This window comes from Arvicanthis niloticus, chromosome 1, assembly GCF_011762505.2.
Source record: "Arvicanthis niloticus isolate mArvNil1 chromosome 1, mArvNil1.pat.X, whole genome shotgun sequence".
Classification (NCBI taxonomy): Eukaryota; Metazoa; Chordata; class Mammalia; order Rodentia; family Muridae; genus Arvicanthis; species Arvicanthis niloticus.
In genome coordinates, this window is record NC_047658.1 from 162,520,483 (window position 1) to 162,545,516 (window position 25,034).

At 42.0% G+C, this 25,034-nt stretch overlaps 1 protein-coding gene across 1 annotated transcript in view; it reads left to right on the forward strand.

Moving 5' to 3' along the window:
- Nucleotides 1-22,990, forward strand: part of Nhlrc2 (NHL repeat containing 2) — a 52,013-nt gene extending 29,023 nt beyond the window's left edge. Inside the window, exons 6-11 of the mRNA XM_034492393.2 lie at nucleotides 12,892-12,991; nucleotides 16,454-16,685; nucleotides 17,160-17,282; nucleotides 18,921-19,127; nucleotides 20,070-20,289; nucleotides 22,602-22,990. Coding sequence (XP_034348284.1) covers nucleotides 12,892-12,991; nucleotides 16,454-16,685; nucleotides 17,160-17,282; nucleotides 18,921-19,127; nucleotides 20,070-20,289; nucleotides 22,602-22,858 — 1,139 coding nt within the window. The 3' untranslated portion in view covers nucleotides 22,859-22,990. The remainder of the gene's footprint in view (nucleotides 1-12,891; nucleotides 12,992-16,453; nucleotides 16,686-17,159; nucleotides 17,283-18,920; nucleotides 19,128-20,069; nucleotides 20,290-22,601) is intronic.
- Nucleotides 22,991-25,034: the final 2,044 nt, after the last annotated feature.

Below are 25,034 nucleotides of genomic sequence, written 5' to 3' on the forward strand. Positions count from 1 at the left end.
GGAACAGCAAATGCCAGCACATGCTGCTGATAAAAATAAGTTCTTTAAAACGTTTTTGTTTCTGCTGGACAATGGTCGCACATGCCTTTAATCCCACTCTGAAGGCAAAGGCAGGCAGATTTCTGAGTTTGAGGTCATCCTTGTCTACAAAGTGAGTTCCAGGACTGCCAGAGCTACACAGAGAAATTCTGTTTCAAAAAACCCCAAACAAACAAACAAAAAACCAAACCAAAGCCAAAAAGAAAGAAAAGAAAAATTCTTTCTATTTTTTTAATTAAGAATGAAATGTTTAATTATGTAGTTTGTTTGTATATTTGTACTTATGGCTTAGAGTTTTTTGGTTGTTTAGAGCAGAGGCAATCATATATACAAATAGAATACATTATATATAACATTAAATTATATTTTACAAAAAAAGATAAAAATGGCTGGCTAGCTGACTCACTCATGGATTGGTGCTCAGTATGGACTAAACAATTTCTTCTGACCTGCATCTTCTAATTAATATAGTTCTAAATATTCTTAAACTGACAGGATTGTGATTTCAGAAACTACAAAGATTATTCATGAACTACATACCACTTAATATCCTTCTTACTCTGGGTGAAAAAGACACAGATGTGAAAGAGAAAGCTACCTTATCTTTTTCACTCTTAAAAAGATGTTCAAATATGGAAATAGAATAGCATCTTTTGATTAATTAAACGCTATTACCCTAAAGAATTAGGCCGATGCTGATAACAAATGAGATATGCTGTCTTTGTGCCGTATAGCCCATATGAACATATTAAAAGAAATACCAGTATTCTTATCAGTGGTCCTCAGTGCTTAGGTGGTTTTATCTGTATCTAATATCAGACATAGAACAAGTAGAGTCCATGGGAACTAGAATTTGAAACTGAGTGGTCTGTGTGATCTTCTTGGCGTATTCTGAGGACTTCACATTGAGAATTCATGCTCTGCTACACTAGTGTTGTCTCTGAAGACAGGGGAAACTATGCTTTATATGTAAGACTCATGGGGTCTAAGAATAAAACAGAAACACGTGTCACAACAAGCAAAAGTTCAAAGTCAGGGTCAGGGATCTATACTTTACAGTATTCCCATGAGGCTGTGGAAACTGGATACAGATCAATATAGAGCCAGAGATGCTAGCTTACAGCATTTCTATCAAAGTTCACTTTGCTTAAAATTACTGTGTACTTTATTGAGTTAGATATGCATAATGGCAACGGAATATTTAAAGTTTCATCCAGGCTGAAAGCTTCCCAGATACTCCTCATGGTATTGCTCCCTAAGAAAAATTCTAACTTTATTGACAAGTATTGTTAGGTTCTAAGTCAAGTGCTATGCTTTTGGAATGCACATCTTTATTAACCCTACTTTTATCTCATGTCTCTGCATTTAACCTAATTCTGTGAACATCTTGTGGTAGTTTGAATGAGAAGGGCTTCATAAAGTCATACCTGAATACTTGGTTCCTTGTGGGTAGAACTGTTTGGGAAGGATTAGGAGGCGTGGCCTTGGAGGAGGTGTCAATGAGGGTAGAGTTTGAGGTTTCAAAAGCCCATGCCCTTCCCACTTAGCCCTCGCTCAGCATCTCTATGTCTCTCTCTGTCTCTGCCCCCCCTCCTGCTCAAGGATCAGATGTAAACGCTGAGTTACTGATTCAGCAGCATGCCTGTCTACCTCTGCTGTGTGCCTGCTATGATGGTTGTGAACTTTCATCTTCTGAAACTGTAAGCAAGGCCACCTCCCCCCAGTAAATTCTTTCTTTATAAGTTACTTTGGTCACAGTACCTCTTCACAGCAATAGAAAAGTAAAAAAGGCATATTGTCACTCCAGAAAATGGGCAAGAGAAGTAGTCTTAAATGCAGTTAATGTTTGCTAGCTCAGAGAGTGTGCTTTGAATGCTGCTTGAAGGCCTGCTCTCGGTGGTCATGCGGTCTCTAGAGTTACCTGTGAACAAGCTAATCTGGGTATCTGTACTAAGTCTTTGGTATATAGGCTTTATAAAATGGCTATAAATTACTGAGTAGCCCCCAAAATTTTATTTAACATTTGAAACAATTTTTCGAATTTTCATAAGACTTTCAAAGTGATAAGTTACCCAAAACATCTCCATAACTAAAGCTTTCAATTACTTTAGAGTCCTAACCTATATTAATGTATACTTTTTTTGATAACTGGATCATAGGATTAGATTAATTGTTCTTACTAAATTCTTACGTGCTTAATGCCACTTAAAATATCTCTACTGATAAATATATATAATATTCACTTACATTTATATGTTCATATTTATTTCATATTACTTATAAAGTCAAAATACAGCCCCTTGGGAGACTTTCTGATGTTTGAGGTTTTTTTTTTTTTTTTTTTTACTTACAAATGACATCTGATAATGTACTAGAGAATTTTTTTCTTGATCTTTGTAATATGAATAGCTATTCTGTTTTCCTAAAGATCAGGTTGTTTATATTTTTTCAGATTTCATTTAAACTCCGGAGTACTTTGACTGTGATTCCTGTTTGTGTTGTTGGATTGATCCCTAGGGAATTTAGAGACAAATTTATCCTCAACCAAGTGTGATATCACATGACCCATTTTGTAGTATTAGAATGCTCAAACCTTTCTTTTGTATTCTTATTGGTCTTTAACTTTCTTATTCTATGTTTTATGCCATTAAGATTGTTTTGTTGTAAGCGCCAGGGATCATCTTTGAAACTGGAGTAGTTGGAATTTAGTAGACTTCCTCTTTGCTGAGCCAGCTGAGCCTAATTGTTGATCTAGCCCAGTGGCTCTCAACTTCCCTAATGCTGTGTGCGGCCCTTTAATGAGTTCCCTAGCCATAGAATTATTTCATTGCTACTGTAATTTTGCTGTCATTACGAATCTTAATGAAATACCTGATATGCAGAATATCGAATGTATGACTCCCAAAGGGGTCACGACCCACAGGTTGAGAACTGCTGGTCTAGATAGTCCCAAAAAAATGATAATTTATAAAATATTCATAAGTATTTTAAGAAATATAAATGTACATTTCAAAGTCAGTTTCTCTGTTTTGTTGTTGTTGGGTTTTAAGACCCAGTTTCACCAGGTACTTACATGTAACCTAGGCCCCCTTAGCATGGGGTGCTTGTGTTTGTAGCTGCGTACCACCACACCCAGCTAGCCAGTCTCCTGGTGTAAAAATAGGGCTTTTTCTTCAAGCAGTTTCTACTGGGGTTTTTTTTTTATCACCTCAGATAAATAATTTTTATTTTCTCAAAGCATGGGGAGAATTTTTGAATACATGCAAAGAAATAAATATGAGGGCTGAGAATAATATTTTCCACATGTTCAACAATCGACTTAGTACTTGCCTTTATTGTATCTTCTTTTAAAGTATTCTTCTATTCAAAGTAGCAACGATCTTTCCATTCCCATTTCAGTACTGTGTATATTTAAATTATAAGATTGTGTAATGGACTCAAGCAGATGTTAGAGTAAACACTTGGAAGTTCCAGCAGCCCTTCTCCTTAAGCTTTTTTCTAATGTTTCAAACATTTTATAAAACTTTGTTAAATTCTGTCATAATTCGTGAAAGTGAGAAGACAGAATTATTAGGAAGAAAATGTGAAAAATGGGTTACTTTGTAATAGTTTTAAATAGTAGATTCTGACCAGTGTCCAGTCAATGGAACACAGCTACCCAGAACTATAGACAAATATCAGGAGTGTAAGAAAGGAACCTCCATTGAGTTTTGTCTAGAAGTTAAGATACATGAAGCATTGGGAGATACATTCACACAGATTTAAACTTAAAAAGAAAGAAATGAAAAAGATAAAATTCTACACTAGTGACTTCTGAAAAGAGAGGGCACATGCAATCATAGAGATGTGCTTAGAGTCTTCAGATGATGCTGTTTCTCAGGTTTGCACATGCATGTACTTATAGGATTTACTTAGTTACATTTTCTCTATCATGTATATAGGAAAATAAAAAGAATGGCAAATAACAGAGATGATAACTGCTAAATATCTACTTGACTGAGAATTTCAGCTTAGGGAAAAACATAGACTTAAGGGTCTAATGAGATGGCTCAGCAGTTAAGAGCACTGGGTGCCCTTTCAGAAGTTCTGAGTTCAATTCCCAGCAACCACATGCTGTCTCATGACCCTCTATAAAAAGGATTTCATACCCTGTTCTAGCATGTAGGTATACATGCAGACAAAGCATTCATACAGAAAAAGAAAAGAAATAGACTGAAAAATGCTTAGTTATTCTAAATATATTTGTAATTTATAAATATGTATATTTTTAAATAGCACCTGTACATTTGACATAATTTATACAATTGCTGCAATCAAGTAAAAATAATTAGCAAAGTGGATTTTACAAAAGTAAAATTTCATCTTATCAACTTAAATATGATAACTTCTTTTACCATACATCTAAGCATGTAAACAAAATGTATTTTTACACTTACATGCTTAGATGTATCTATCACATGATGTCTATAAAATAAGAGTAAATATTTTTGTTTTAAATGTAATCTATTGATGCAGACATATTTAAAGGAATTTATGCATTGTGGCCTGTATACTTTTATTTTGAAAAACAGGTGTACTTTTATATCTAAAATTTGAGGGGGCTGAAGAGATGGCTCAGTGCTTAAGGGCACTGACTGCTCTTCCAGAGGTCCTGAGTTCAATTCCCAGCAACCACATGGTGGCTCACAACCATCTGTAATGGGATCTAATGCCCTCTTCTGGTGTGTCTGAAGACAGCTACAGTGTACTCACATATATAAAATAAATAAATCTTAAAAAATAAATTTTGATAGAAGATTTTTTTATATAATAACTTTATTGAAATTTTTTTCATAAAATATACTCTGATTATGCTATTCCCTCTCCCAACTTCTCCTAGGTCCCCTTCAGCACCCCAGCTTCACTCCCTTTCAAAAACAAACAGGCAAACAATACACATATACATACAAAATCATATTTATAACCCACAAAATCAGAAATTATTTTATATTAACAAAAGACTAATAAGCCCAAAAGAAAAAAATCCCAAACAAAGTAAAATGAGACATAAGAAGTCTATAAACATACCATTGAGATTGTTTTGTGCTAGGCATCTGCTGCTGGGCATGGGGCCCACCCTCAAGTATGGTTGCATATCCAGTGAGACTCTGTTAGAGAAAACTAACTTTCCCTTAGCAAGTATCAGTTGCAGATAGCTTCTTAGGGGTGGGAGCTCCATGTCTGCTTCCCCCTCAGTGCTGGGTCCCATCTGGTTTGAACTTGTACAGGTCCTGTTCTGCCACTGTCCCTGGAAGTTCCTATGTGCATCAGTCCTGTTGTGTCTGGAGGACAGTGTTCCCTGGAGTCATTCATCTCTCCCCTCTGGCTCTTACAATCTTTTTACCGTCTCTGCAGAAATCCCTGAGGCCTGAAGGGAGAGTCCCATGAAGAATCCTATTCAGGACCAAGTGCACATATTGTGGTGTTCTATGTTAGTTCCCATCGATTGCAGGAAGAAGCTTCTCTGTCAGAATATTTTTAAACTATCTTGTTTCAAGTTAGTAAAATTTAGAAACAGCAAATTTTATTCTTGCTATGTAGATGTGTGTTTTTGAAAAGTGTATGCGATCATGTAACTATGACCACAGTCAGGGTCACCCCAGAAAGTGTCCTGTGGCTCTTTGCTCAGTCTCCCATGTCAGCACACATACTCTAGCCACTGGCAGCGGTGGCTTTGTACTTGCTCTAAAGGACTCCTTATGATTAACCTCTTCCACCGAGGGTAGTGCTTTCACAATCCTGTTGTAGTTTGCTGTTTCTTGTTGAGAGTCATCCATTGTGTGGCTCATGTCAGTTCATTCAGTGTCTCTAGTTGCTAAAAGTTGTAAATACAGTACCACTTCCACTAACATTTCTGGTTTCTGTTTATGGTAGTCATTCATTTACTTTTCTTGGGTAAATGTCTAGGAAGGAAATTGATTGCCATTTTTCTCCAAGTGGCTGTTTTCTTCAGTACCAAGCTTGTGCTTGAAATCATTGTTCCTGCCTATAGGATTTGGTTCAAATTTCTTTTAAACCAACAGTTGTCTTACTTAGAGTTTTACTGCTGTGAAGAGACACCATGGTCAAAGCCACTCTTATAAGGACATTTAATTGGGGCTGGCTTATAATTTCAGAGGTTGAGTCCCTTATCATCATGGCAGGAAGCATTCGGGAACATGCAGGCAGACATGCTGCTGGAGGAGCCAAAAGCCATACATCTTGATCCAAAGGCAGTCCAAAGGAAACTGGCAAGCTCTGGGTGGAGCTTGAGCACTAGGAGAGGCCCTCAAAGCCCACCTCCACAGTGACACACTTCCTCCAACAAGGCCACACCTCCCAATAGTACCATTCCCTGGGCCAAGCATATTTAAACCACCACACCAGTTGCGCTGATTTCTTGCCTTTTTCTGCACTGAGAAAATGTTTGACCCTTTCTTTCAGAAGATACTTTGACTTCATAGGTACCCTTGGATTGATACATAGTTTTTGAGCAATCTGCTCATTTTTCTCTTGATCTTTTATATGTAAAGTATGTTTTTTTTTTCCTCTGGTTGCTTTTAAGCCTTTGCCTTTGGTTTCAGCCATTTGGCTGTTAATCCTGAGTTACCCCACCTGGACTGCTGTGGTTTGATGTCTTCCTTGTTCTTTTTTTTAATAATATTTATTTTATGTATATGAGTACACTGTTGCTGTCTTTAGACACACCAGAAGAAGATCCCATTACAGATAGTTGTGAGCCACCATGTGGTTGCTGGGAATTGAACTCAGGACCTCTAGAACAGTTGGTAACTGCTGAGCCATCTCTCCAGCCTGTCTTCCTTGTTCTATAGTTGGATGTCCTTCATTGTTTTCAAGGAGTCCTCTGGTATCTCCTCACACCCTCACTTTTTGTTCCTGCCTTTTTGGACCTCCAGTGTTTGTTGCAGAGCCTTGGCACATTTCCTTCCTTCCCTTCACTCTGCTTTCCTTGTTGCAGTAACTCCTCGTGGTCTGCCTCCTGGGTCACTAATTCTTTCCTTGACTGTGTCTGTCAGCTGATGACCCTGTTTTGAAGGATTCTTCATTTTCAGTACCATACCAAGAATGGCATTTCTGCGTTGCTCTTGGTTTTAGGTTCTGTCTCTACAGAAGTTTCCCTTCCATTAGGAATGCTGGCTCCCTCTTCTCTGTCCTTAACAGACTAAGTCAGAGTCTTGGCCCAATACTTCTGAATTTTGTGCTTCAAAAATGGGTCTGTGGTCATCCACATCTCCTCTTCTTTCTCTTTTCCTCTTTTTGCTTTCATGTTTGTCTTCTCATTAATTATATGTCACTAATCTTGACTAGAACTGTAAAGGCTGAGATAAGTAATATTTCTGTCATGATGGGGAACTAAGTTTGGACAGAAGCTGTGCTTGGCTGGGTTTTGTTATTGCTAAGATTATTGTGTGCTTAGGAGCCTTCTAGTTCTTCTAGTTGGGCTGGTTGAGTGGCTTCAGGGTGGGCAGTGGGGTGTAGCTGCCTGTGGGTCTTCATGGTGGCAGAAGCCCTCAGGAACAGCATGGAGCTTCTCTACTGCCTCCTGCAGCTGCAGTCCCTCTTTTCCTAAGCTCTGGGGACACATCACTGCTTTTCCCTGGAGGCACAAGGCAGCTTTCTGAGAGGTTTCAGGATTGTGGAAACCATGTTTAAGCTGCAGAGTTCATAGATTTTACAGCAGGAGGGTGCTGATCAGTCGTTTTCAAAGCTAGACTATGGGTGTTTTTAAAATTTCTTTTATTGAATTTATTCCTATTTTAAAATTATTTTAGCAATCTTTGTTGATAATTATGTCTTACCTTTTAAAAACTTTTTATACATTAGAGGGAGTAAACCAGTTTCTCATCTTGGAGTAGGAAGCTGCAGTTATATCTGAGCATCTCACCAGGAAAGTGAGCCTAGATACGCTGACTAGTGTGGCCAGACTGTCTTGCCCACCAACCACCCAAGTAATGACATGGAGACTTTATTGATCATGAAAGCTTTAGGCCTTAGCTGGCTACCTCTCAGCTAGCTCGCATAATTTAAATGAACCCAATTATACTAATCTGCATTCTGCCACATGACCTATTACCTCTCCCTCAGCCCCAGTGCCTATGCCTTTCTCCATGTCTGGCTGGTGACTTCCCTGCGCCTGATGCTTTTCTAGAGTTCCTATCTCTGCCCAGAACTCCCACCTATTCTCTCCTATCTAGCTGTTGGCCATTCAACTCCTTATTAAACCAATCAGAAGGTGCCTCAGCTAGGTGAGGAAGGACAGAGACTCACCTTCATATAGTCTACAGAAATATCCCAACAGGCTAGTGCTGAGTACAAGGACCAGAAGCAAATGCAGGGAGGAGGGAAAGGTCCAAGCAAAGAAATAGACAGGGCAAGCTCTCTTCCATAGTGCTTTCATGCTCACCCCAGCACTAACGAGTCAGATCAGTGATGGGCTCAAATTTCAGGTCTGGCTGTGCAGATTTTAACAAATCCTTAAACCTCTCTGAGTTTTAGTTCTCTTTATAAAATGAGGATGATGGCAATAGGACCGACCGCCCAAGCTCAACACCCTCAACAGCATGCATTCTGGTGGTGTTTTTCATATCCCTTACTGCTGGTTGATTCTTAGAAGCTCCAGAAGACCAAACCCTAAATTGATATTGTCCTTACTTCACTGCTCTAAAGGAGGTCAGTGTACAAAAGCCAAGAACAGACAAGCCCCTGCGTTTTGTGACAGCACACTTTTATCTTTGCATGTGCAGGAGACCGCCTGAACTACACTGACCTACTTAGAGAACCAGACAGATGTTGACCTCCCAGTCAGATCTGCACCAGCAAAGCTCTCCTTTGCAAGAGCAGGCTCCAAAAACTCCCAGACTTGAAAGTAAAATTTGCCTGATTCACCTGTTCTAACATCTCTTCTCTCCTGGGTCATGTTTCTCCTTTTGTTTGGAGTCAGGGTTTTGCTTGAGTAGCACACACTGGCCTGGAACTGACTGTGTGGCCCAAATTCTGTGATTCTCCTGCCTCTGCTTCCTGAGTGCTGAGAACACAAGTGTGAGCCCATACCCAGCAAAAGGAGCAACATGTAAGTTAAGATGTAGTTCTTCAGTTACCCTTGATGGGGCCTTAGATCAAGGTCAGAATGGTTCAGACTGATCAAATTCTTCATTCATTTTAAATGAAGAGCCAACAGAATTTGCTCATGAATTGTATATGGTCCATGAGACAGTAGTCAGGGTGACAGCAGGGCTTCTAAACCAAGAAGGAAAATAGGGAGCTGGCTGTTCATAGTGTTCCATAATGGTGGCTGATGAAGAGGACATGCATCTCTTGGTAGGTGTACGTTTACTCGTGTGGTGTTTGCAGCACCATCACAGACATGCCCCATCCCTCTGTAGGTGGTTTATTCTTACTGAGAGCACCCAGACCTTGTTGAACTTACTTAAGAACACTGATTGTTCTGCAGTTTCTTACATGTAGTCATGTCACTGCTAATACGTACAGTTTTGCTTTTGTTCCACAAGCTAGGACCTTCATATGGTGCTATATAGAGGTAATGGTAGGTCTTTTATCTCATTTCTGTTGGCAGGAACATGTTTATATTGTTTCATCATTAATTACAATGGTTGCTATCAATTATCTTGAAAGTGTTCTTTATCAAATTAAATAGGTTATCTGTGGGTTTTAGTTTGCTCAGTTATTATGACTAGAAACATTAAGAGGCCCTGAAAGGCTGTGTTTTCTTATGTAACTTGAGAATTCTCATGCATGTTAGGCCCAACCCCATCGTAACTATCTGAAAAATCAAAGTAAAATCCACAGATGTATAATCCAATAACACTTAGATGTCTTTAAAATATAAAAAAAGAAATAGAAGTAGTTAAAGATAAGGATTTATTCTGGCATGACCTTGGTACTACTGTCTCTCTCATGTGCAAAGCGGATTTGGGGGTGAGGTTCACTCCCTTTGGTGGTGATTTGGGAGGATAATGGCACAGGCTTGCCATGTTGGCTAGGGAAGCGAGAAGTCTGAACAGAGCTCCATGCTAGGAGCTGAGGGTAAGAGTCCTAGGAGTAGGAAGAGGGAGTATGCTTGGTATAGGAGCTGAAAGCTTTCAGGTACTGTCTAGGACCCAGCACTTGCCAGTACTGTGTGGTACTTAGCTTCCTGCGCCTGGACTCACCCCCTTGGTCTTCTTTAAAGATGGACAGTCATAGCCTTACTTGGCAGGTCAGGAAACTGGCCAGAAATTGCAGCCAGGATTCAGACCCTGAACCATTTGGCTCCTCGATCATGGAAAGGATGCTTCAAGTCCTTTTGTCTCAAAGGCCATCACCACACCGGGTGCTCAATTTAATTCCATTGAGAGAATTAGGAGAGCTTAGTAGTGGGCTTCAAACTGTAATTGTCTACAGTTCTCTGTGTGTTAGTCACACATAATGGAATAAATACAGGCTTTGGACTATTGTAAGTGGGAACATTGCAGACACTGTACGAGTAAGTACTGCCCATCCGTGCCTTTGTTTACTTTACTCACTGAAGCTTTTGTTGCTCTGTTGTTCATTTCCTTATTTAATAACCATTATCTGATCAGGAGTCGGATCATCCTCATCGTAGGTCGTTCCTGTCGTGCTGGCATGTGCTGAGTCCGTTATAATCTTAGATTGTGATGGCCTTGACACAAGTTAGCAGTTGTAAACGGAGTGCACTGTGGATATCATGTGTGGTAGTACAGTGGTAGTCAGTGCTTATTATCGAATTAACAAACGTGCGGGAGACACTGGGACCTGCTCTTTATCCTCACTGCCATCTGCTTCAGGCTGTGGAGTTTGTAGATCTATTTATGCTTGCCTAATGCAACATGCTATAAAGGTAAGATCCAGATTCATGAAATAATGATCATGGCTGACATTTGAGTACTGCTGCCTGTAAGCAGTTTTCATCTGAATGTCATTATATCTGAAATAATGGAATATTTTATTAGCTTAGATGACATAGTCATTTTAGCAGTCCCAGAGAGTAGCCCTAGAATAACTGATGAAGCCATGTGTGTTAAAAAATTAATTGTGCAAGTCTTTTGATCTGATTTTAAAGTGATAAAGCAGAGACTGAGTCCCCAGAACATGGACAGCAGAATTCCCTTTAGTACTACCTACATGCCCAGGCATGGCTGTGTGAAGGAAGCACACTGAAATACTTTCTACTGCATAGCACTTGAGAACAGAGAGGATTAGCACACCATGACTGAGGCATTGTTTAGTCTCTTGCCTGGCTTGGCCCAGAGTTCAGTTCCTTCCTTTGCTAGCTAGTGACCTGGTGTACTGACTTCCCTGTGCTTGGTTACTCACGGGGAGTTGGACTTACTAACAGTCCTATCTCATGGACCTTTCCAAAAACTGGAATGGGTTTTGGAAAGAGTTATAGCATCCCTGAGAACCTTCATCATTGTAGGTTGTTTCTGTTGTTAGTGAATTAAAAGACACTTAAAATTTACTACTGATTAGGGAAGAATACCCATCTCATCACTAGAAGTTAAAGAAATTACAAATAAAATAACTATATAAGATAATGTCTTATCAGACTACTTTAGTTAAAATGTCTCAGTTATTTCAGAATGCCACCTAATTAAATGTTAACAGAATTAATCTGAGAAATAAAGCTTTTTCCCCTTATAATAATTGTGACACCATTCAATGTCTAAAAGCAGAATGGTAAAATTAATGGTGGTAAACAGCATATTATAATATACTGTACTCTTGGTCTGCTAAACTCCTTGAAGAGTTTAAACGAGGCCTGAAAGGTGGCTCGATTGCTAACGGGCTTGCCCTGCGGCATGAGGATCTGAACTCAGCGCCAGCTCCAGAGGCTGTACCTATAATCTCAGCCCTGGGAGGCTGAGACAGAATCCTTGGGCTTTTCTAGTAGCCAGCTGGTCTAGCCAAATCAGTGAGCTCCAGGCACACTGAGAGCCTGCCTGTAAGTACATAACGCAGAACATGATTGAAGAAGACACGCAACATTGACCTCTAGCCTCTACATACATGTGCACACTCCTACAGACACAATCCCATAAATATTATAGGCTGCTAGACAAATGCATTTTTAGATGACTATTCTACTTTATGTCTGAATATCAAATCCCATGCCTTTGGTAATAAAAAAGACACATTCCTTAAGCTTCTTTTTATTGTTATTTTGTTTTAACACAGGGTCTCTACTTTGTAACCCAGGCTGGCCTGGAACTTGCTATGTAGTCTAACAGGCTTCCAACTTGGGCTTTTCCTGTCTCTGCCTCTGGGAGTGCAGGCATGGGCCACCACACTCCTCTGAAATCTGCCTCTCAGCCTCTGGGACTACAGGAGTGCTACCACATTGCTATTAAAAGCATCATTTCTTTTATGGAAATTGCCAGCGTTTGCTTAGAGAATGTCAGCCTATTTTTTTGTGTGTCACATAAATTTTTTTTTTTTAATCAATGTTTAAAAACATTGTTTCCAGAGATGCAGATTGACATACTGCTATTAAGAATGTGTGGATTTGGTTTAAGGAAATAGAAATGCTAATTGATTTAATTTTGTCATTACACATTGTAAACATGTATTGAATTATCACCCTGTACTGCATTTAATTTAAAAAAATGACAACTTTGGGTTCTCATGAAATTGTTGCAGGTGAGGAGGCAAGTTTCTAGTAACAAACTCTCCCTGAGGAATCATTTTCAAAAGCAGCTGATTTATAAAACCTTAGTCTCATCCATGGATTTCAATTCCTGAAAAGTATTATATTAACCAGATATGTGTATAATACATGCTACTTATTTTCATAAGGGTCAGAGGTCCAAAGAAATGACATTCTGTGGATAGCCATGGCGGGGACTCATCAGATATGGGCACTCCTCCTGGACTCTGGCACACTGCCAAAGAAAAGGTAAGTGCCTGTATGGGACAACCGTCCTCCTTGGAGTCCCCAGCTTCCCTGCCCAGGCCACCATGCTCACAGCACATGCTGTACCTGTCAGGGTACGCTCAGCCTCATGGTACAACAGAGTGTGGAGCAGGCTTCTTGCTCTCTCATGTGGATTCACTGGGGAGCCCTGGTCTGCTCCCCGGGCTAAGGAAACAGCTGCTGTCAGGAGCTCTGCCAGCCCTTCTGGCAGAGATAGAGAGGAGGAGGTGGTGAGTCGCTAACTGGCTCTCAGAGCTGCTGCTCAGAAATGACGTACGTCACTTGGACTTGTATTTCATCAGCCATGGTTAAGCCTGTGGCTGTGCCTAATTTCTAAGAGCCTGGGAGGAGCCATTCTTCTGAGTGCCTAGAGAGAGAACCAGAAATGTTAGGTAGGGCTTTAATCCTTCACCACATAAACATAGCACATGTGTCTTCAGTCACCCCTTCAGGTGGTTGAGTGCTGCATGGCAGAGTGGCTACCCATCCCAGCTCTCCTTACTGTGGGAGCACAGGAGAGTGAGTGAGCCCCTTTACCTCTGTCATTTCCCATCATTGTATGTGTTTGTGTCACCTAGGGGATTGCTGTGTGAAGAGTCAGGATAGCATTGGCACGTATAGGAAGTACAGGGCCATGCAGTGTCGGGCATGTGAGGATGGGAGCAGTACTTCTCCACACAGGGTCTCCTGACTCCCCCCTCCTTCTTTGGCCTCAGGCAGAGCTGGCTGCACTCCTCTCTGTGCTCTCTCTTCTCTGCCTCTTGGTTCATTCCTGATTATAACTCTTTCTTTCTACTAGACTACCTCTTAAAGAAAGGAGCCTGGTTCCATTTCCTTCTGGGTACTCGGTGCCTGGCACTGTGTCTGGTAGATAACAAACAGTTCAGTAAAAGCCTGTATATAGAATAAGCAGGTGGCAGGAAGTCTGTCCTGTGCCTGCAGAAGGACAGAGCTGCTCACTGGCTTGCTCATTTGCTCTCTCATATACACAGGACCACTTGTCCAGGGTGGCACTGCCCACAGTGGGCTGGGCCCTGTCATGTCAGTCATTAGTGACCACAAGTTTGTCTACAAGTCAATCTGATGGAGGCATTCTCTGTTAAAGTTTCCTCTTAGATGACTCCAGTTTGTGTCAAGTTGACAGACAAATTGACCAGACCAATCACAGACCATAAAGTTGTTATGTAATCACAATTATCTGTCATTTGTTTGCTTTTAGTTTCTTATTCAGCGTTTCTCTATGTAGCCCTGGCTATCCTAGAACTTGCTTTGTACTCTAGGCTAGCCTCAAACTCAGATCCCCCTGCCTCTCCCTCCTGAGTGCTGGGATTAAAGGTGTGCACCACTACTGCCCAGCTCAGTACAGCTCTCATTTGTAGAAGGGGACAGCTGTCTAGCAAGTCTAAGATCTCAGGTGTCTAGGCACGGGTGTGCAACACAGCTGTGTAGTGGTTTATGACAGTTGTGCATCTCAAACAGCAATTTTCAACCTGTAGGTTGTGATGCCTTTGACATCAAATGACTCTTTCACAGGGGTCACCTAAGACCATCAGAAAACATAGATATTTACATTATGATTTACCTTAGTAATAAATTATAGTTATAAAATAACAACAAAATAAGTTTGTGGTTGGGAGTCACCACAACATAAAGAACTGTGTTAAAGGGTCACAGCATTAGGGAAGTTGAGAGCCACTGCTCTAATAAAATGCTTGTTAAGTATACTTTTACTAGGCACTGTGTTAGACAGTAAGGATGAAATTAGATGATCTTTGTGTTAAAAATAAAATGAAGACATGCCCATCACAGAAGAATCAGATCGGCAAACTGAGAATGAAGAGCTTGGGTGTCAGCACTGGTGAGTTTGAACTCCTTTATGCTGCACTCTTTATCAAGGGATTTGAAGTGTCATGGAGGGTGTCTGTAGCAGAGGTCTTGAGAGCAGAGCTGATGCTAGTGGTATCAGTAACATCAGGTCTTGCCGAACCTTGAGTCTTTTTAAGAGATTTGGACATTCCAAATGCTGTTACAGAAAGTTTTATTCTGGGAGTGAGCTGATTTGATGTGTTCTTTAAAGAATGATTCCAGCACTCAGCATGGAGGAAGACAATTCAGGAGGCTCTAGCTGTCATCTGGACAAGAGGAAATAGTGACATGAGCAGTCAGGTTACCAGTGACACGTGAGGTTGATTACAGCAGCGGCCACAAGCAACAGCAGCTAGGAAGGGCTGGCAGGGCTGCCGAAGTCTCCTTGTCAGAGGGGTCATTGATACTGTAATAGGAAAAGGTTGTTCACGTTCCATTGATCTGCATCTCAATTTTGTGGGTGCATTGCTACAAAGATAGTGTCTAATGCAGATTTGCAGGCAGTCCTGCCCCCTAATGTTCAGTGTCAGCTCACTTTCCACCTCCCTTATTGCGGGACTCCTTTCTAATGTGTTTGACCTCTTCCTTTGCAGTGTAAGTGTGGTACATACTTCTCTGGCCAGGAACTTTGTGTGAGTTCCTTGAAAAAGTAGCCGTGTCTTACTCACCCTGTATCCTTGCCTTTACTCTGCTTTGTGCCACTCTAGCACTGGGAAGGTAGCAGTCCAGAGTGCTGGTGGCATTAGACCTCTGTGTGGTGGGCCATTGGGAGATGGCTGGACACAGCCTCTCGATCCCCCTTTCTCACAGGGCCTTGACTTCCTTATAATCATTTGGCATAAATTTAGAAATCAAGGTGTCAGCTTGTCTGTGTTACAAAAGGAATGAGCAGGGGTCTTTCTCAGCGTCTTGACACAGAGCTCGCTGCAGCTGAACGTGTCACAGTCGTGTGCCCTCATGCCCTGTGCTGCAGTACTTCAGGTAGATGTCTCCTAGTGTATGTAAAAACGGGCTTTTGTATAATTGATCATTTAATGCAGTCATTACATCATTTTCTTAAAATGTTCATGCTGAGAGACCTGGCTTCCTTCAATTTGCTCTCTGTTTTATAGAAGACACAGACATTTTAAACGACCAAAACTAGGTAATCTCTTTATTAGTAGTTCTCTTCTAGAACTTGATATTGAATGAAACTAAGAAGCTAAAATGAGAATAAAATCATCTCAGTATCTCATAATCTGATCATTATTGTTGTAACGTCAGGGATTTTTTACCTGGTATTAGAAAGTGATTTCAGTAGTTAGTTATTATACTAAAGACAAAAGAGGCCACCCTACGTAGTAGCTCACCAAGAGAATGCCTGGACAGCCACAGCAGTGGACAGGCAGGACAGACAGCCACAGCAGTGGACAGGCAGGACAGACAGCCACAGCAGTGGACAGGCAGGACAGACAGCCACAGCAGTGGACAGGCAGTCCATCAGTGGTTCTGTGAATCTGTTTCACTGCTGTTGCCGCAGAGTTGGGTATCTGTGCTCCTTTAGTAGCTTGTGAACCCACCTTTAAACGTGTCTTTCAGTGACCTAAAAAAAGGAACCTGCCTTCGTTTTGCTGGAAGTGGAAATGAAGAGAACCGAAATAACGCATATCCCCACAAGGCAGGCTTTGCCCAGCCCTCAGGCCTCGCTCTCGCCTCAGAAGAGCCCTGGAACTGCCTCTTTGTAGCGGACAGCGAGAGCAGCACTGTGAGGACCGTCTCGCTGAGAGATGGAGCCGTGAAGCACCTTGTAGGCGGAGAGCGAGACCCCATGGTAAAGAAGCTGCTGTGTGCTGTGTGGCGTGCACATCCCTGAGTGAGCCATCCATGGAGTTTAGGGTTTCATTCCTGGCCTGTCTATGATAACATGCAGTCAAAGCAGAGAGAGCGTGGCTATAAAGAAACACAAGTACACAAGTAAAGCCCTCCCTCTGAGAGAGGCCACCCCACTTGACTACACACTGCCTTCAGGGGAAGGGAAGAAGAGGGGTTGCACTGGGTTCGTGGATTAGGAGGAGCCTGCACTAGCAGACAGGAGCCTGCTGGGAGCCAGACAGCAGGGCAGCAGTGCAGAGTGTAGACTGTACCTGCTGTGCTCTCCAATCTGTCACACGTCAGCACTGCCATGCAAAGGCAGAGCTTCCCCAGCTCTAGAGACACCAGGGTCTTAGTTTTCATGTCACCTCCTAACAACGCACTGAAAGATTTAATAACCGCTGTTTCTTTCTCTTTAAAAAAAAAATAAAAGAATTTGTTTGCTTTTGGTGATGTGGATGGAGTAGGCATCAATGCGAAGCTTCAGCACCCACTCGGGGTTGCCTGGGACAAGGAGCAGGGTCTGCTCTATGTGGCAGACTCCTATAATCACAAGGTGAGTCTCGGTGAAGACGCAGGCCTTGCTTTGACCCATGTGTCTCCGATCATGCCACCCTAGACACAGAAAGTAGCTACAGCCTCAGTGCTGCATACAGCCCCAGTGCTGCAGCCTCAGTGCTGCATACAGCTTCAGTGCTGCAGCCTCAGTGCTGCATACAGCCCCAGTGCTGCAGCCTCAGTGCTGCATACAGCCTCAGTGCTGCATACAGCCTCAGTGCTGCATACAGCCCCAGTGCTGCAGCCTCAGTGCTGCATACAGCCTCAGTGCTGCATACAGCCCCAGTGCTGCAGCCTCATGCTGCATACAGCCTCAGTGCTGCATACAGCCTCAGTGCTGCAGCCTCAGTGCTGCATACAGCCTCAGTGCTGCATACAGCCCCAGTGCTGCATACAGCCTCAGTGCTGCAGCCTCAGTGCTGCATACAGCCTCAGTGCTGCATACAGCCTCAGTGCTGCATACAGCTTCAGTGCTGCAGCCTCAGTGCTGCATACAGCCTCAGTGCTGCAGCCTCAGTGCTGCATACAGCCTCAGTGCTGCAGCCCCAGTGCTGCATACAGCCTCAGTGCTGCAGCCTCTGTGCTGCACAGCTTCTTCTGGGCTGTTTTTACCAGAGCTTTACCATATCTGAACTGAGGGAAATGCTAAGCTAATTCCAGGGGCTGTGACCTAAATGTATGAATTGTGACCTATCAAAGGTAATGAAGGCAGGAAATAAGGAGACATGTTAGGGGGAAGTGTGAACCAGCAGTTGGAGTTTCATTTTGTTGCTGTGATAAAACTGACCAAAACCAGCTTGGAGGAAGGATTTACTTGGCTCACACTTCAAGTGTAAGTCCTTCACTGAGGGAAGGCAGGGCAGAAACTTGAAGGCAGGCCTGCTTGCTGGCTTGCTCATAGCCCAGGATTAGCTAGCTTTCTTATGTCACCAGGACCATTTGCCTAGGGATTGGTGCTACCCACAGTGGGGCGAGCCTCCCCATATTAACAAGACAGTCCTTCACAGACATGCCCACTGGCAGTCTGGTCTGGGCAGTCCTCTCTTTTCTATTAACTTCAGATTGTGTCAGGTTGAAAGTTGAAAGCTACCTAGGACTAGCAGATGAAGAGTCTGAGCTGTTGCAGTTGTAGTGACAGCGAGCAAATCAGTCCATCTTCAGCACAGTCACCATGTCTGTCTGTCTGTCTGTTTCCATTCTGACTGTAGAGTTCTGTGCATTTTGATGAACAACCATAAGCTCAGTGTGCTTGAGACATAACCAGCAGGCCTTATATTTAACAAAAGAAACAATCCTTAGACAGTGCTCTCAAGAAGTCAGCCTAACTGTGGAAGTGTGTTCCACAATGGGATAAAAGCTATTTTTAGTTCCAGAAACAAACAAACAAACAAACAATGGGAATTTACAACAAAACATGGTATAATTAGGATTTTATAATCTGAATGAAGTTTCTGGTAAAATCTCTCTCCTTCAATGATGTAAATGAATTGAATACTGGGATTTTTAGGAAAATCTGGAACTAGCTACTGTTTTGAGACTTACGTATTGAGAATATTAGTGGCAGTTGGAAGTCCTCGTTTCCCTGTACTGTAAACAGGAATGACTGCAGGGGAAATGTTTGTTCTTTTTTTTTTAGATTAAAGTTGTGGATCCAGATACAAAAGGCTGTACAACGCTAGCAGGGACTGGAGATGCCAAAGATGCCAGTTGTAGTTTTGCGGAGTCAGCCTTTAATGAGCCTGGAGGCCTCTGTATCGGTGAGGGTGGTCAGCTGTTATATGTAGCCGACACTAATAATCACCAAATTAAAGTAATGGATTTAAAAGCAAGAACAGTTTCTGTGGTAAGTTATCTTAAAACGTAGCTTAGAGGATGCGGGCTTATGAGTGAGCTGAGCCTTGATACAGTTTTGCTTTGTCTGTCTCTGGTGCGCACTTGGCACACGGAGAAAGGGAGTCGGAAGTGGGTACCCCTGTTGTGTTCTGGGATAACTAGACCAGAGGCTTGCTTTGAGGATCTCCTGTTAGTCTTAAAATATAAGTTCCATCTGTTTTGAGCATTTGAGGAAAGTGCTGGAATTTGGAGAGAATCAGATAAACCTTTAATAAAAACAGAAACCTCAGGTCTGATTTTAAATGTATAGAAGCCATGATACACTTGTATCGTGTGTGCCATGTGGACTGGTTGCTTTATCCAGTGATCCTGAGATTGTTGCCCACTGTCTGCTTCCTGTGTGAATCCAACACCAAGTTGTCTTCAGGAGTCCCAGCTCCCCAAACTCTGAAAATAAGACGGACTGGGGGAAACTTGGCCAAGTTCAAAACAGTTTTCAAAGAGAAAGTTTGTTGCCCACTGCCTTTTAATATATCTACCTGGTTGGGGGGGGCAGAGGGGCTGGCTTTTTTTTTTCATAAGTAGTGTTTGCAAGGTAATTATTTTAAAATAAAATCCACAGAATAGCATAAAAAAATGTCATGTATTGCATAATTTCTCTTGGCAGTGAAAGTTATGACCCTGTATCGTAACCACTGTCCTTAAATTCATAGAGTTGCTTTAATTTCCTGCCATTTACAAACCATGGGACAGTTAGTTAATCCTGCGTCCTCGGGTGACTGACTGCCGAAGTAGCTGTTTGTCTGTACTTGGAGAAATAGTCTTTAGACTAAAATGGCAGCTGATTTCACCGATAGAGAACTTCATGTTTCTGTCCAGATCTAAGGCTAAGCTCCCTTGCTTTTGGTCCTAAAATGCTTCTGCTTTAATAGCATGTGCTCTGGTCTTGTAGCTCCCAGTCTTCAAGTCTGACAGTGCTGTGGTAGACGGCTCCTTCCCTAGAGAGAAACAGAAGACAGTGCCCACAGTGCCGAGGTCTGCCCCGAGCATTAGCCTCCCCCCTGTGACAGTGCATCCCGGCCAGGCTCTGCAGCTCAAGCTCAAGCTGGGGCTTCCGTCAGGGGCAAAGCTGACCGAAGGCGCACCTAGCTGCTGGTTCCTGAGAGCTGAAGGTATGAGCACAGTGCTACAGACAGAATCATAAACGCTTGGGTTCAGTCTGATGGTTTTTGTTCACTATGTATTTTACTGTATGTTTGGGCAAGATGTGAGGGAAATGGTGTGAGAGCACGTGACTCCAGCTGCAGTCCACCGTGATTTCTTTACTGCTCCCTCTTCCCTTTCATTCTGGCCTGTGGGAATGAGGCCTGCCTGCATGTGCGCCTCATTCCATCTTCTTCACTTCATCCCCAAAAGGAGTCACTGAAAGTCAAAGCCTCATCTGTGATCCCAGCACTCAAGAGACTGAGCTAGAAGGACCACAGTTTGAGGCTAGCCTCAGCTACATAGTGATTACCAGGCCATTTGGGTTACAGAGTGAAAGCCTGCCCAAAACACCTCAAAAGACAACGCTAACGGTCTGATGATGAGAGACAGTACAGCTTCCTTATTTAATATCTTTTTCTGTGAGTCTTCCTTCTTGGCCCTGTGTACAGATCCCCCTCTGTATGAACAGCAGGGATCAGGGTTGTGGCTGCTGCTGTCAGTGTGGCCCTGTGTACAGATCCCCCTCTGTATGAACAGCAGGGATCACGGTTGTGGCTGTCACTGTCAGTGTGGCCCTGTGTGTACAGATCCCCCTCTGGTATGAACAGCAGGGATCAGGGTTGTGGCTGTCACTGTCAGTGCTGTTAGACATGAGGACTGCTGTACCACAGTGGGAAGGAAGCAAGTTTAAAGTGAAGTGCTGGGGTCCAGAACTCTCAAAGCAGGACTTGGTGTCTCAGATGAGCTTCCTCTGTCCTGTCTCCCATGCTCTTTCACACGCTGTCACTCAATCTTGCATTTCCTCAGTTCCTTTTCTCCCACACCCTCTCACACACTTTTTTTTTTTTTTTTTTACATACCCCAATCCTGGCCTCAGCCCTGCTTACCTTCATACATTCTTAGGACAGAAGCTGTTGGTCTGCAGCTGTCAGGGTGCCGTCCAGACCAAGGGGACCCTGCAGGTGGATTGCTGGTTAAGTTTGAACTGGTTCTGAAGAGACTCCCTGAGCCTGTGCAAACCCAGGCACCCCAAAACCTCTTTCTGGGTTCCAGGAGGTCCTAGAAAGAGCTAAACTCTTGTGCTTGTATCTATACATATGAAAGCAGTCCCTTAGTTGAAGCCCACATATTTCTCTGTGTGTAATTACAGACCAGTATAATGGTTTTTTTTTTAATAAGATATTGACAACCTTTTTAAATGCTGCATTCTTAACACCCAGATTGAGTGCTGAGTCCTTGCCCTGAAAAGTACAGAGGAGTTAAGATGAAGAGTCAAATGCTTAGATGTTCACTCTGTGTCACATTGGCTCTGTTTTTACTATACAGGGCAAGGGAGCTTTTAGGCAGGAATCATAGTAAGTCAAAGATTCTAAAAGCATTACAGAGCCCATGTCTACACTTAGGGATAGAAGACCTCTCTTTGGGCTAACTTCTTAGAAATAGTTAAAGTGGTTAGAGTGTGTGACTGTTTTAAAGAACCACTTCATAAGTCATACATGTGACATATATGACAAACATAAATAAAATAGCTGGTGAATAGCATTTTATTGTTGCTTTTGCTTGGATTTAGAAATCGCTGCAGAGCTGAGTAGACGTTTGTGTTCTCTGAAGTTCATTCTGTAGTTTTTAGATCATATCCTTGAAGATCATTTCCCTCTGGTGAGAGCTGGTCTACTGTCTCACAGGTCCTGTGCTGGTTTAGTCAGCAGCAGACCTTCCTTTGAGCTGGACGTGTGGCGCTCTACAAAGCCACGGTGTGATGCTTAGCCTCATTTCAGTAGATGTCACGGAGGGCAGTCTGGGTGCTCTCTTCTCACAGGTCACTGTCAGAGCAGAGTGTGCACTCAGGCTTGCACCGGACACTCGCTGATGCAGAGGCTCTTTTCTTAGAATTTTCTAGTTTCCTACTTGTATTTTTTTTCCAAAATATGTGTGTATATTATGTGTGTGAGTGTGTCCGTGTGTGAATAGATGTACATGCACGTTTGTGCATGCATGTGGTTAATGCCATGTGTCTTCTTTGATCTTTTTCCACCTAAACTACAGAGAAATGATGTCTCAGTAACCCTGAGCTCACTTCTCCGAGTACTTTGACAGTTGTAGGGATGCCCTGTCCCAATTCCTGTGCTCTGGGATTGCAGATGGTGCCACATACACCCAGCATTTACTGAATTCTGTCCCTCACACACTTGTGTGACAAGTGACACTTTGCCCATCATTGTGCCCCAGCCTCTTTTATTTTTGTATAGTCTTAATAATATTCTCTCCTGTTTTCTAGGCAATGAATGGCTTCTTCGAGAACAAATCCCGTCTGGAGAAATAGAGAATATTTCTAATCAACCAGCAATTTCCCTACAGATTCCTACCGATTGCTTGTCACTGGAGGCTGTGGTTTCTGTCATCGTACTTCTTTATTACTGCAGTGCAGACAGCAGTGCGTGCATGATGAAGGGAGTTGTGTTCAGGCAGCCTTTGCAGATAGCCAGCACCCAGCCAGCTTGTACATCTCCTGTAGAGCTCACGCACGTATTCTAGAAAGCCGGCCAGCCCTCAGCACAGGCCCTGTCCATCCTGCCGTCTGTCGTTCAGGGGAAAAAGCATTATAGAAAACCATTGCTCAGTTGTAACAACTGATACCAAAATAAAGCTGTGCTCTCCTTATTCATATTTTAGTTCTAAACAAATGTCTTCATTTTAGCTGTGCTAGCCGAGTCACTGACCATCATTAAACACAGCACTCTAAGCTTTGCTGTCACTTGACACAAGGTTCAAGTAACAAGGTTCATGCTCTATCAGAGAATATTATATTTGTAATCAAAACTAATCATGCCAGATATTTTAAATAACTTCTGCCTTTATCAGTGGCAGTCAGCCATTCCATGTGTAAATTTCCAGTAACTTTAGAAGGGCCTAAGCTGGGTACCTTTGTATCAGGACACCTGTCATTTAGTGTCTAAGGTCTGCTTAAAACTAGAACAAAAGTAGTCATTCGGTAGGAGCTCAGAGAGCATAGGAATAGTTATCTCCTGTGATTTTTCTCACTTGAGATATTTTTAAAAGAGAGTTTTAATCTATTTTTATTATAAATTATTTGTTTTAATGTTCCATTATTAATGCCTTATAACTTTATATAAAAAAGAAAAAACATATAGACTTTCTAAGGGCATACAGCTATTTTTTAATGAGCATATTCCTAGCAGGCAATGCCGAGATCCCAGAAACATGCTGACTTTGGGGGGAGTGGGTGGAGACTCTGCTATGTTGCTGTGTATGATAATTTATTGTAATGGTTGAGCTTGATGTAAATAAGTATTATGTTATTTTGGAAATTTACATTTCAGTTTTAAGAGTTAAGTAACAAAATTGTTGGGTTTGAGATTTTTGTTATTATTTTGGTTCCAATATTTAGAATTTAAATTATGATCATTAATTCTGATATTTTGAAAAATGACATGTAAACCTTCAATTTGCTATTTTCAATGTAAAATATTTTAATGTAATTGACGGGTATAGTTATACTAATAATATACTCTCATTTAAAATATTAGGGCTGAAACACACAGTGATTTACTGAGACTGTTTTGATATTTGTTTTCTTTAAGCCCAAGAAACAGCACTGGAAGGGATTTTGGATAGATTTGGTTTTCATTGTTACTTAATTATCATAGATTATCATCGTAACTGTTTAAGAGCCTTGTTTTTCTAAAACAGTCAACATACTTTTACTAAGATTATAAGATTTCAGAAGCATTATTTGAGCCCTGCCTATAAATTCAATAAGCGTCTGTAAAGGCTGCCTCCCTTCCCTCCACAGAAGTACTAGATTTGAAGTGTAATCATTTGAAGCGTAGTCAATCTGTTTACTGATTGATTTTTGAAGTAGTTTTTGATAGGTAACATTTGCTTGTTTTATTGTTCAGTTAGTTAAAAAAAAATCTGAAGTAAAAACTTGATGACTTCAATTAGTAACATGCAAAAGCTATTTCTCGGGAGCAGTGTGAATGTAAAAGGGAAGGGTTGTTTAGAGTGACATGTGGCTACCTCAGAAACCTTTGCTTCTAGAACCAGCCAGAGCAGAGGTTCCGCCACTACAGAGTGCAGTGATGGTCTGTTGTGAGGTGGGGTAGAGTGTCCCAGCCCTGTGGAATTTGTTGGATTCCGCATTTCCAGTTGGACTGGATGAAAATACTTTGGCTCAGTCATTTCCTGTTTAAGGACATAAACAGTTTTACTCTCTAAAACAGGGTATATACAGTTTAACTTGTGTGGTAATTATTTTTCACTCTGAAAACACAAGCATGTATTCCGTAGTTAGAATCCCTTGGTTTTCCCTTTGCCTGGGTAGGCTCCTCCTTGAGTCTTCAGTGACTGAGAGGATCGCAGGGATGCACAGTGGCTGCACACCCCTCCCGCCTCTCCGCACTGCTGCTCACATTAGAAGGTTAGTGGTGATGGACATAGACAATCCCAAGTGAGCAGAGTACATGGTTTTCTAGGATCAGGAGTGACACAGAGTCTGACAGGAAGAAACACTGCAGAGTTTAGTTTTAACACTTCTGGAACTGCAGTGCCTTCTGTTTTCTCTGAGAACTTTTTAGTTGTTCTGTGACCTGTCTGCCTTGGGGCTCGTACCACTAAGATAAGTTATTCAGACCTATTTTTTTTGCAGTGTTGGACATTTGAGGGACATAATGACACATAACTGTAGTTT